General features: G+C 47.2%; 1 protein-coding gene across 1 annotated transcript; it reads left to right on the forward strand.

Annotated features, from left to right (window-relative positions):
- The first annotated feature begins 4,321 nt into the window (after positions 1 to 4,321).
- Il19 (interleukin 19) lies at positions 4,322 to 12,007 on the forward strand. The gene is made up of 6 exons (XM_048431101.3): positions 4,322 to 4,541; positions 6,240 to 6,429; positions 6,564 to 6,629; positions 9,421 to 9,573; positions 10,633 to 10,704; positions 11,465 to 12,007. Exons 2-6 carry the CDS (start codon positions 6,286 to 6,288, stop codon positions 11,540 to 11,542), a joined length of 513 nt encoding a protein of 170 aa, XP_048287058.1. The 5' UTR covers positions 4,322 to 4,541; positions 6,240 to 6,285; the 3' UTR covers positions 11,543 to 12,007.
- The last annotated feature ends 736 nt before the right edge of the window (positions 12,008 to 12,743 follow it).

Consider the following 12,743-nt stretch of genomic DNA (forward strand, 5'->3'; position numbering starts at 1 on the left):
GAGATGGCGGAGATGGCGGCTCATCCCCAGTTCATTGCTGGGGTGGGGAAGGCTGACCTGCGTGTTCTCTGCTACTGCATCTGACTCATCTCAAAATCCCAAACTGGGAGAAACATTTTTGGGGGTAAATTTATAAGAACTGGAAAACTTACCTTTTTAAGAAATTGTTTTATTTATTTTATGTGTGGGGGCATTTTGCCTGCCTGTAAGTCTGTGTGCCACGTGTGGGCCTGGCTTCCCTGAGGAAGTCAGATTCCCTGGAACTGGAGTTTCTGATGTGTTTGGTTGGTTGTTTCTCTTCTCTCTCTCTCTCTCTCTCTCTCTCTCTCTCTCTCTCTCTCTCCTTTTTCTTTCTTTCTTTCTTTTTTTTTTTTGAGACAGGGTTTCTCTGTAGCTTTGTAGCCTGTCCTAGAACTAGCTCTTGTAGACCAGGTTGACCTCAAACTCACAGAGATCTGCCTTCCTCTGCCTCCCGAGTGCTAGGGTTAAAGTCGTGTGCCACCCCTGCCTGGCATTCTTTCCTTCCTTCATTCCTTCCTTCATTCCATCCTCTCTCTCTCTCTCTCTCTCTCTCTCACTCTCTCTCTCTCTCTCTCTCTTTCTTCCTTTCTTTCTTTGTCTTATTATGTAGCACTGGCTGTCCTGAAACTCACTACATAGACCAGGCTAGCCTTGAACTCACTGATAGCCATCTGCCTCTGCTTCCCAAGAACTGGGATTAAAGGTGTGTGCCGCCATACCCAGCCTCCCACAATTTATTTTAAATTTGACGTTATCTACAATTCAAAGGATAGCTATAATCTGTGTATTTGCCAAGATCTTTAAACATTTTATATTTGTGCCCCCCTTTTTTTTTTGATACAGGGTCTCACTGTGCAGGTGTGGGACTCACTGTTTAGACCAAGTGTTGCCTTGAACTCAAATATCCACCTACCCCGGTCACCCGAAAATAGGGATTAAAGACATGTACCACCACACTGGGTTTATTTGTTCTTGAAGTTCTTATTTGCATTCCAAATCGAGTTTTCATTCATCAGTGCCAACAACACCCTTTTTTTTTCCTTTACAGATTTCTTTTTCTGTCACACTTTCGAGTGTTTTCTAGTCTTCCTAATGGATTCTTCCTGAAATTTAATCAAAATTATTCCAGTAGACCTAGCCTGTTCTTCCCAATCATGCCCTGAGGCCGTGTATCTCTCAATTCCATGGAAGCTCCTTCCCAGGGAGAGTGAGGGGCCTGCTAGGACCTGCGCTTGGGGGTGGCTCTGCTCTAGTCTTTCACGGACAAGAACTTGTCGTGGCACCAACACGAATGATTCACGCAGCTTGAGCGAATGCTGGGTGGGGATGGCGGTCCGGAGAGCCTGAAAGACACTGCGGGACCGCTAGACTCAGTACTTGCGGCTCCAGCTTCTTGGTTTCCCCTCACATGCTTACCGCTTCCCTATAAATGAAGTCCGTTGTTGGTGTGGAAGGGGACAGAGTCTCCCATCATAACCCAGGCTGGTCTGGACATGAAACACTCCTCCCCACCTGTTTCCTGAGCTCTGGGATTACAGGCAGACACCACTATGTGCAGCCCAAATAGGAAACTGAGCCCTAGTCTTGTACTGGTGGCTTAGCTGGACCTAGCTGTCCTGATTTTCAGGCTACATGTACCTCTGTGTCTATAGCCCACATTCACAATTTCACTGCAGTTTCAGAAAAGGTATCATTCTATCTCAAGCTATATTTTAATTTTTAAATGTTAAATATTAGACAGCAAAGCTTCGGCTAGAGAGGAATCACTTTTTCTTGTTCTTCCTCTCAATTTAGGAATTTAAATGGAGCTGTAAAGTTAATCACAAGCTAGGCAGAAGTGGTGCACACTTGTAATCCCAGTGCTCGAGAGCCTGAGGCAGGAGGATCATGAATTTGAGGTCAGTCTGTGCTACATAGCAAGGCTCTGTCTCAAAAAAAAAAGAAAATTAATAATGCCTTCGAGTTGTTTATTACATACCAGCCTCTGTGCTGAGGGCTAGCGTGTAATTATTTAATTTCCACACCAGGCCTACATGGTTAGTACTTAGTAGGTACTCTTTGTACAGAGGAACCAACAAGCATGTAGAATGAATGGCTGGTATGCAGACTGATAGCCACCGGGAGCGGGGCCTGACAGCCTGGCTTGTGATCACGGCCACTCTGACGTTGCGTGCTAGAAGTGGGTTACAGATGCTGCACACATTTCCTTTCCTCTCAGAGCTTCTGAGTGTGACATCCTGGACCTGAACTGAAAGCCGGATCATTCGCATCAATGTGGACAGGGACTCTGCATGGTCATGTTGCAATCCTCTCACATGTGGCCCCGGGCCCTGAGCCAGGCAGCTGAGCCCATGCTGGGAAACTGGCACTCACCTCCCTGGATTTTCCAGGGGATGAGGATGCGGGGCTGCCCAAGTCTCCCTTTCCAGAAGGAGCAGTGATGGAGGTCCTGACATTCGCTTGCCTTACTCTTACACACTGTCTTACTCTTACACACGGCGTAAATACTATTTGTTACTTACTATTTATATACCGGTATATACTATGACACAGGCCAGGCCCATTGGCTCGTTGGAATCCTTTAAGTTAATTTTACCTGTCTGGTGAAACTTCTGTGAGGTTTTCAGCAGCTTGTGCTTCCCAGAGAAGAGGGAAGGCCTGGTGCAATTCCGTCTACACTGCCGTGAGCAGGGAAGGCCTGGTATAATTCTGTCTACACTACTGTGAGTATGGAAGGCCTGGTGTAATTCCGTCTACACTGCCGTGAGCAGGGAATGCCTGGTATAATTCTGTCTACACTACTGTGAGTATGGAAGGCCTGGTGTAATTCCATCTACACTGCTGTGAGCAGGGAAGGCCTGGTGTGATTCCATCTACACTAATGTGAGCAGGGAAGGCCTGGTGTGATTCCATCTACACTAATGTGAGCAGAGAAGGCCTGGTGTGATTCCATCTACACTAATGTGAGCAGGGAAGGCCTGGTGTGATTCCATCTACACTGCTGTGAGCAGGGAAGGCCTGGTGTGATTCTGTCTACACTGCTGTGAGCCACAATAGCCTACAGGTTCTCTCAGCATGCATTGTTTAATGAAATTTAAGACTTTGGAAAGAGTCTCCCAGATTCTGGGGTTCATTTCTCTTGAACCCCACCAGAGACTGTTCCTCTGATTCTCCTTCTTGTCTTCCAGTGCCCCATCTGCGCCTCTGTCTCTTTAACTTGGTAGCAGGAGTAGGCTCTTGCGGGGAGGAAACTAGTTTTTTCTTTTTTTCTTTATTTTCCGCCTTGCTTTTTAGTTTCTCAAGACAGGGTTTCTCTCTGTAGCCTTGGTTATCCTAGAATTCAATATGTAGACCAGGCTGGCCTTGAACTCAAAGAGATTCACCTGCCTTTGCCTCCCAATGCTGGGATTAAAGGCGTGCGCCACAACTGCCCAGCCAGGAAATTAGTTTGGAAAATTATGTTTTTATCTATTCCTTGAAAATTTCCTTCTTTCATATACTGCATTTTGATTATATCCACCCACCAGTACCTCCCTCCAACTCCCCTATTTCCCTCCAACTCACCGCAGTGCCTCCACCCCATCTTTCTCCCAGCTCCATCCCCCCCCCACTTTCTAAATTACTAATAACCTTCTGAGTCCAATTAGTGTTGCCCATATGGGCATGGGAGTGGGGCCATCCGCAGGGAAAATGACCCTCCTGGGGAGGAGTCGATTATACCCTGTCTTTCTGTTACTTACAATCCTGAACCCTGGAAAACTTCATGATGGAGAATTCTAATAAATAAGAAAGTAGCCTGGATAAAGGGCCTTCTGGCCCCAGTGTAAGGGTCCTAAGTTCTGTTCCCAGCTCTGCCACTGTCATTTCTCCTCGCATCACTCGAGAACCACAGGGCCTTCGGAGGGACGAGATCGAGGGGAAAGAGATGCCATGCTAAACAAACAAACAAACAAACCCTTGCCTACAGGAGAAGAAAGATTGGATTCCCGTGAAGTTAAATGAAGTAATTTAATGCATGTAAAAGCTTGGCGTGTGGTGAGTCCTTGGAACTTGCGTGTGACATCAGAGCCAGAGGACCTGCAGAGTCTCATGGAGCTGGCTGCCGACAAAGCCAGGCCATCCGCGCTTTCCTGACTGGTGTGCTGCAGCTCCTAGGAAAGTGACCCAACTTGGATTTTTCTCCATGAACACAAAATTAAAAGTAATTCTCATTTACGTGGTCACAGGGAGTTTTTTTTTTTTCCTTCCCAGAAGCTGTGTGTCAAAATTCAGAAAAACAGGCCATTTCTTAATGATGATTAATCAGCTGTATCACAAAGAAAAAGAAAGAAAAGAAAACAATTAAGGAAATGGAATACTAAAGAAGTGAGGATGGGGAGGGCGGAATCTCCTGAAGGTGGACCCACCCAGTAACCCTGGTCAGCATTTCCTCCTAGCCACAGTATAAAAGTGATCAACCCTTTCCAAATGGCAAAGGACACAGAGAGACCAGTCCCCTGCGGCAGGAGGCGCCGGGAGAGGTGAGGCAGGCATGGGCTGTCAGGAGCCTCACTCGGGTCCTTAATACTTCACGGGTGACTGCTGTGTATGACCTGTGTTGTCCAGGGCACTTTGGTTTTTTTTTTTTTGTGTGTGTGTGTGTGTACTTGTGCATGCATGCATGTGTGAGTGAGTGCATGTGCGTGTGTGTGTATGTGTGTGTGTGTGAGAGAGAGAGAGAGTGTGAATTTTCTGGTACCTTCTTTTTAACAAAAGGAAATGAGGAAAGGATAGAAAATAGAGTATGAAGGAATTAAATATCTTTACCACAGCCTTCTCATTCTAGGAACTTAACTGTTTGCAGAATTACTGTCTTCTTAAATACAAAGCACATTCCGGGTTCAGTGGGAGCTAATCAGAAATGGGTTTTTGTCTAGTGTGAAGTTGTGATCTCCAGCAGAGATGAATATGCAGAACTGGTTTGTAAGAGGAAGGCTTTGCTCTAAGGAGTGAGTGAAGACAGGGGTCAGCTACTCAGCCAACTCGGGTGACCTATTTCATTGTCCTAATTCTTAGTTCCCTCCTTGGTAAAATGTGGATAGAAACAAACCTTCTGAGGGGTGGGTGTCACATGAAACATGGCAAGTATGCAAAATGTTTCATACATTGCCCAGCTCAACACGCCTACCGTGTAGGACAAGGGTTGCCTCCGCTGTTACCTGAATTGGCCAAGATGTCTGGACTCTGTTTTAGAAGGAGCAGAGTCGGGTTAGGGGGCATGGGATGCTTCCTACCAATTTCCCTTGCCTATGGGGTCTGTTTCCTTGTTCGGTCAGAGAGTTAGAAAATCAAGTTCTGTAGGGAGAACTGTCTGTCATTTGGGAGGTTTCAGTATCTACCTGCTGGTGTCCCAGGAAGGATTTCCATTAAGAAAAGGCTCGGCTTACTCTTTCTTGGCTTTTTGGACAAGGGGCTCAGGATTCCCAGGACGATGTGGTCTGTGGTGGTGGGGAGTGGGGCAGTGTGGCTCCCATTCAAGAGCCCGTTCACAATTACAGCCCTCTAGCACCATAGTGAGAGTCTAGAAGCAGGTGCACTGTGGCTCCCCAGCTGCCTAGCTGTGTTTGGGGCCCTCCTCTCCTCACTGGCCTCTGCACTCACAGAGGGAAATGAATGCCTCAGTGGTAAGACTCACACTGTGTAGAGGGCAGAGGGCAGAGGGCAGAGGGCAGAGGGCAGGGGGCATATTGCATGCTGTTGTAAGGTTTATCTCTTTGTGTTGCTTTGGCACCTTTGTGCCAAAAGACAGATCCTAGGCTGCACAGTGATGTGTGATATGTCTCTGTGCATGCTTAGCTCCAAAAACGATTTTAGGCAGATAAGCACTATGGGTTCCTTCCTTTGGGGGCAAACACCAAAAAGCCATTAGGTTTTTTTTTTTTTTTTTTTTTTTTTTTTTTTTTTTTTTTTTTTTAGATCTGTTGCTCAATCTGTTCCTTTTATTGAGTTTATTAGAAACAAGACTTTTCACCCCCGTTGATGAAGGGCAGAGTCAGAGCATAGCATGATACAGGCTGCGTTGAGGGCCTGTTGGGCATAGGGTGGGGGATCAGAGTCAATGACTTCAAGTAAAACCACAAGAGGAGATGTGAGCCTTTGAGGCTCCCCAAGGCCAAGGCCTCTGCCATGAGGTCCCCCGGAAGAGCACACACGCGGTTTTGATTGTCTCTGCTCTGCAGTCTAGGCAGACGGAGAACCGGAGAACCGCAGTCCTTGCTGTAGGACATGAAGACCCCGTGCATTTCCCGCTGGCTCCTGGGCATGGCGCTCCTCCTCTGCTCCGTGCACACCCGCAGCCTCAGGAGATGTCTGAGTTCCGTGGACATGGACCTTATAGGACTCAGTATCTGTGACATCAAAAAAGACCTGGTGAGCACGGGTCTGAAGGAATGGGGTCTGCCTTACCTCACGTCGTAGCCTGAAAGGCATGTGCCTTCCTGTTACTTGTGTGGTATCCTGAGAGAGTGGAGAGTTCTCATTGATGCCTGTCCTGTTTGTTACAGCAAACGAAAGACACCTTCAAAAATATCACCATCCTGTCCTCACTGAAGAATCTGGACAGCATTAAGGTACCAGTTGGTTTGTGTCTGCTTTTTAAAGACTTAGTGCAAGGAAATAAGTCCCTACCCAGGGTGCTCTTAATGCTCCAGGCTCCTTTGTCGGCTGAGAAGTCTGGGCGGGACAGTATTCCAGGGACTTTGAAATCATGGGCGTGACCAAAGGAGTGACACTTTCCCAGAGGGTGACAGAAGTACCGGGTACTCCAATGGGACAGGAATTCAGTGACTTGGAGATTGTTTTTGGAAGATTCCATGGGGAGAAATGAAGATAAACAAAAACAAAAACCGGAGTCATTTAAAAGCGGAGGAGGCTGTAGATAAGAAGATAAAAGGTCTAAGATACAGGGCGGAAACGGGTGTGATGCCACTGAAGGCAGGGCTGTGTGACAGGGACAAGAGCAAGCAGGTGTAGGAGGCAAAGAATGTGCTGAGTAGGGTAGGGAGCTGGGGGGGGCAGCTACCTTTGGAACCAGGCAGAGCCTTGGCTTTCTTTCTGACAGAGACAACAGAGCAGCCGAAGAGACTTCTGGGATGAAAGTTGTATCACTATTATAGAGAGTCTGGGAGTGTGCTCTACAATTGGCAGCTGGATGGGGAGGCCAGTAGGGCTTCCAGCTCCCTGCCCAGAAAGGATGTTACCAGCTGGTAGTTTGCTGCTGAGTCTTTGTTTTACAAAATGAACCCGTGAGGTGCTTTTAGAGTGTGTGTGGGTGGGGGGGGAGGGCAAGCTTATGCTCCCAGCACTCGGGAGGCAGAGGCAGGAGGATCGTTACAAGTTTGAAACCAGTCTGTTCAAGTTTGTGAGTTCCAGGCCAGCCAGGGCTACGTTGATGCACAAACCCAACTTTCAGTTCAAAGGGAATAAGAGATAGTTTATTCCATAGCCAAACAGGAACAACTACACCCTGGAATCTAGATTATGCCAAATGGAGTGTTTCAAAGCAGTGCAGCATCATGAAGTTTGTATAGCAATAGGACAAAAGGCAAGCATAATTGAGGCATTTAAAAGGTAGTGCTGGGAGCATAAGGTAGGCAGGTTACAGCAAATTGTGGAGAATCTGCTACAGGCCTCAGATGCTATCTGATGACATTCTTAGCTCTAGGGACACGAGTGGTCTATTAGTGTATTCCAGAAAGTGTCTCCTGGTAGTCACAGTTGCTAGGTCACACACAGAGATGCATGCCTGTCAAGGGGGGGTCAAAGACAACACGAGATAATTTGACTCTCTATACACAATGTTACAACTCCCCACAACCACAGAGGTTCTATCTAGTCAGTTAGCCTTGGAGAATCTTAATCATATTTTAGGCTTTTTTTCCCCCCTGACAATTTCCAGTTTATGGTTATCAAGACCCTGTCTCAAAAAGCAGAGCAAATTGAACAACAACAACAACAACAAAAATGTTTTGACCTCTGCATTTATCCTAAAAATGACCTACATTTTACTTGTTGCTGAGTTCTTAGATGACAAACTAAAAGTATGCATTTATGAGGAACTGAGACTTCAAAAGGTGAGGGAACGATGAGCTAATGGCAAGGCCAGGAGTAGAACACCCGATTCCAGTCTATGCCTCTGTTTCCAGACTCGTTCTCCTCCCGAGCTGGAGATACAGCTGATGTGGAGTAAGGAAGGGAGCTGGTGAATTAGGTCTTTATTATATATTCCTGTCGTTTCTTTTCTCCTTCATTCATCCCATTTCTTTTCTCTTTTAAAATTATTCAGTGATTCAGTGTGTGTGTGTGTGAGAGAGAGAGAGACAGAGAGAGAGAGAGACAGAGACAGAGACCGAGACAGAGAGAGGAAAAAAACTTTTGGGCTTTAGTTCTTTCCTTTCTTCACATGGGGTTTGAGGGTGAAACTCAGGTTCACAGACTTAGTCAAAAGTTTGTCAACTGCTGAACCAACCTTCTGCCTGCCCTCCCTCCTCCTCCTCCTCCTCCACCTCCTCCTCTTCCTCCTCATTCTTTTTCCTCTCTCTCTCTCTCTCTCTCTCTCTCTCTCTCTCTCTCTCTCTCGGATTGATTTTTTTCTAATGCCACAGTCTTTAATAACACAGCAGTGTGTAACCCTTTTCTCTGGCTAAGAGATCCACTGAGGGCAGGGGAACAGAAGGTCCTGATTCCAATTAGTCTGCCACTGTCTAGGTAAAGCTTCCCTGGGGCTAGAGGCTGGGGAGTGAACCTTGTGCAGCACTTCCTCAGGCCTGCGGAGCGCAAACTGCTAGAAGGCAGCTATCCACTGCTTCTCAGGGCTGTGCTTTGTCTTTGAGGCATCTGCTTTCCATTGCAGTCCACTGAGCTCCCCAGACGTGGCTGCCGGTCGCCAGTCTCACAAATTTCAGCTCCTCGCCCTGGCCCAGTGTAAGGGGACAAATTGCGAGAGAGTCCAGTAGTGTGTGGGGTTCAGGGCTTAGTGGTCAGGATGAATATATTGGTCATGCCTGGTAAGATCCCTGATGTCCAGGAGCCAAGGATGTTGCGAGCTGGGAGATTACAGAGCAAACAGCCTTGGCTTGTGGGATGCGACCCCTCTCAAAAAGGAGGCACCTGGTTCTTGGAGGGAGCTGACACCTTACATTTTCCCAGGGAGGTTGTGGTGAGAATCCTTGTCTGTGATGGCATTCCAAGCCCTAATCTTTGTGAATACATCTCCTGGCTGTAGGTGGCTTGACTGTGGAAAGCATGGAAGAAAACCCTGAATTCTAGAAAAGAATGTTCAGTTCTGTAACTTCTTGTACTTTTTCACCAAAGTGTTGCGAGCAGAGGGCCTCTAGGACACGCTCTAATCTGTGTCTGTAGCCTGTAGATGTGTGCTGCGTGACCAGCCACCTCCTGACCTTCTACAGAGACACGGTGTTCAAGGACCATCTGGAGACAAGCAACGAGGACATGGAGAAAATCAGCAAGCTCTCCAACTCGTTCCTCCAAATGCAGAGAACACTGGAGCAATGTGTGAGTCAGTGTGTCCGAGAGTCAGTGCACCTGTGAGTCAGTGCACCTGCGAGTCAGTGCACCTGCGAGTCAGTGCGCCTGAATCCCAAGCAGCTGCTTCCATTCTGTCCAGAATGAGCCCAGCACTGGTGCTGTTGGGTTATTTCTTGCCCTGTTATTCACTTCTGAGTCCTTCGAGGCTTTGCAATGGTTTTGCCTACTGATACCTTGTCAGATATGTTGCCTCATGGAGTGGCCAGCTGATGCCAGAGTATCTCCTAAGTGTAGAGTGGCCTCTAAGAGGGACACGCCAAGGGTTTCATTCTGACCATAAGCACACCTCTGGACTTTCTGTTTCTGATCCTTTGAAATTTCCATACTAAGGCATTTCTGGGAAGTCGTACAGAAAGGCCTATCTCCAAGGGTCACCTGTAAGTTCACTGTCACTTGCTAAAAATCAAACAGAGACAAAAGTAAAAATCACCAACCAAAACTCAGGCCAAGAGAAACTGTGGGCTCCATCCTAATGGCTGTGGATGAGTTCCTGTGTGGTGTGGCTCCTCTGTGGCAGGTGATGGCTTCCCTCTCTGTCTCAGATCCCATTAACGGTTAGAAAGGGTAGCAGTCCCTGTCCTGCTTTAAAACTTACAGCTGGGCAATCACATGGATATAGTTACTCAAATAGTTAACCCTGTAGGGTGTTGCACTCAGCACTGTGACAAGGTAGACCTGGTGCTTGCTCTTCTGAGGAGCAGAAGCCAAGGTCAAATGCAGACTTTCTCCACGCCTTCTAAGCTTTAAACTTGACTAGGGAGGAGGAGCACGTAGGGGAGGGGCACGTAGGGAGGAGGGGCGTATAGGGAAGAGGGGCACATGGGGAGGAGGAATATCTAGGGAGGAGGGGCATGTAGAGGGAGGGGTATGTAGGCAGGAGGAACATCTAGGGAGGAGGGGCATGTAGGAGGAGGGGTGTGTAGGGAGGAGGGGCGTGTAGGGAGGAGTTGCTATGCAGGGAGGAGGGCTGTCCTGGGAGGAGGGCATGTAACAGTCTTCTAATGAGTGCTGCCTTGTGTCCCGCAGGTTCACAGTCAGTGTAACTGCAGTCAGGAAGCCACCAATGCAATCAGAATCATCCAAGACAACTACAATCAGGTGAGGGCCGAGGAGAGCACAGGGAGGACAGAAAATGAGATGCTGAAGAGAGTACAATGCGTCAGCCTTCTCTCCAGGCCCAATCATTTACTCTTCCCTCCAGTCTTCATGGAAGGCCCATCTGAGCCGATGCCTGCAAAAATGTTGTAGGTCATTGGGCAATTCCCGGGTCCTCTCCTCCATCCTTCCTCTACTGTGTTCTTACACCTTCACATCAGGCCTGGCCTGTGTAAGATATGATCATACAGGGGGAGCAACGGTTCCCAGTAAATCTGAAACTGTTACCCACGAAACATAACACATACAATGTTCTTGTGGTCAGGACCTGGCCCTTGGCACCCTGACTAGTGCCACACTCAGTACTTCTCACATGGGTGTTGATGCAGGAGAGTTACTAGGGTATGTCATCTACAGATTTGATTGAGGTACAGTAGTTCTGGCGTGTGACCGAAGTTCCTCATTCTCAACCCTCTCAAATGATGCCAGTGCACTGAAGGGAGAAGAAGTTAGGACTGTTTCGGGGCTCGGCTTTTGGGAGGACAGCCTTATTGCTGGAGGGAGAGTCAAGATTCAAGTGGTTTGTACTGGAGCCAGATATTGTTCCAAGACCACTAAGGAGGTGTCACATGACTCTCCGCATCAAGGCTCCAAGTGAAAACTGCATTGGATAAATTGGGGGAATGGAAGGCACAAATGGGTTATGTGAATTATACACATGATGCCGTTTTTAAATTTTATTTTTTTATTTTTTTGGTTTTAGCTGGAGGTCTCATCTGCTGCCCTTAAGTCTCTGGGAGAGCTAGAAATCTTCTTAGCCTGGATTGTGAAGAATCATTGAAAGGCTTCTGCAGATTGACACTAAGTGCCTTGTCTGACTAGGGATACACAACCCACTGCGAGCTCTCTCTCTCTCCCGACCCCTCAGTGGTCAACAGCTAACTCTGAAGAGGAGAGAGATGTGGAAAGCTCCCATAATTATCTAAAGTGAGGGTCTCTTCTTGGAGATTGCTGATGTGGAAGGAGTCCTCTCTTCTGGGCTGGATCCTCACCGGAAGAGTCAGGGTTTGAGTTGCTCTCAGCAGCTGCTGAGGTCTCGGCTCTCTGATTCCACCTGACACAGCCGAGTTGGCAGCTATGGTATTTATGGCAGTGCGTGGCTGTTGAACGATCCCGGACACTGTCCCAGCTCCTCTAATTTATTGTGAAGTGGCTTCTCCCAAGCCTGTGCTGTGCACCTTATGGTGAGCTATAGTGCATATTGTACTGACTGTCATTTATGAATAAACTGGGCTTTACCTATGAGGATGAATTGTCTTCTGACTCATTGATCTATGGAAATGAAAGAGACACCCTCCCCAAATGGGGAACATGTGGAGAAGCTTAATTCTAGATGGGGATAAGATGCATGTAGGTTTTAAAGAAAGTTGGAGTAGAGAAGTGCTCTGGATGAGTATATGACTACAGTTTTCATCGCTGTAACAAAAGGTCTAGGCTGGGTAACTTTGACAATAAAAACAAACTTATTGCTCATAATTCTAGAGGTTCTAGGGAATGGGCTTGACTGTCTGGACCCTGACAAGGACAGGGGCTGTCACGGTGGAGGGAGCACGGTGGGAAGAAGACAGTACATTGAGACTGAAGCCAGAACAAGTAGGAGCCAGGCCTGCTCTTTCTCTTTTAAATATGCTTTTATTTATTCTTTGAGGATTTCATGGATGTGTGCCAGGGTCTCTGTCACCACCATGGCCAGCAGAGTAATTATCCATAGGAGGCAAGAAGGTAGTTTGGTTCAACATGATTGAGTAGCTGGTGTTGGTTCAAACTTTGGGAGTCTGATGCCAGGCAGTTTATTTTAGGTATAGTTAAGCACAGCACAATTTGTTAAAAAAAATCCTGTTGATAAATAACTCAATCCTGTGTGCACAAGAAAACTTAAGGCATGACTATGTTAAGACTCTTTATAAAATATGTGTGACATCTTCCATAAAGATAGACTCTATAGATTGACTGAGAAAGACAGACTCATGACAAGGGTCTAG

Source organism: Myodes glareolus, chromosome 5 (assembly GCF_982192425.1).
Source record: "Myodes glareolus chromosome 5, mMyoGla1.1, whole genome shotgun sequence".
Taxonomy (NCBI): Eukaryota; Metazoa; Chordata; class Mammalia; order Rodentia; family Cricetidae; genus Myodes; species Myodes glareolus.

Coding starts and splice junctions, on each gene's coding strand:
- Il19 (XM_048431101.3), top strand. CDS start 6,286: ATGAAGACCCCGTGCATTTCCCGCTGGCTCCTGGGCATGGCGCTCCTC. Junction 6,430..6,563: donor GTGACATCAAAAAAGACCTG/GTGAGCACGGGT, acceptor TGTTTGTTACAG/CAAACGAAAGACACCTTCAA. Junction 9,574..10,632: donor AGAGAACACTGGAGCAATGT/GTGAGTCAGTGT, acceptor TGTGTCCCGCAG/GTTCACAGTCAGTGTAACTG.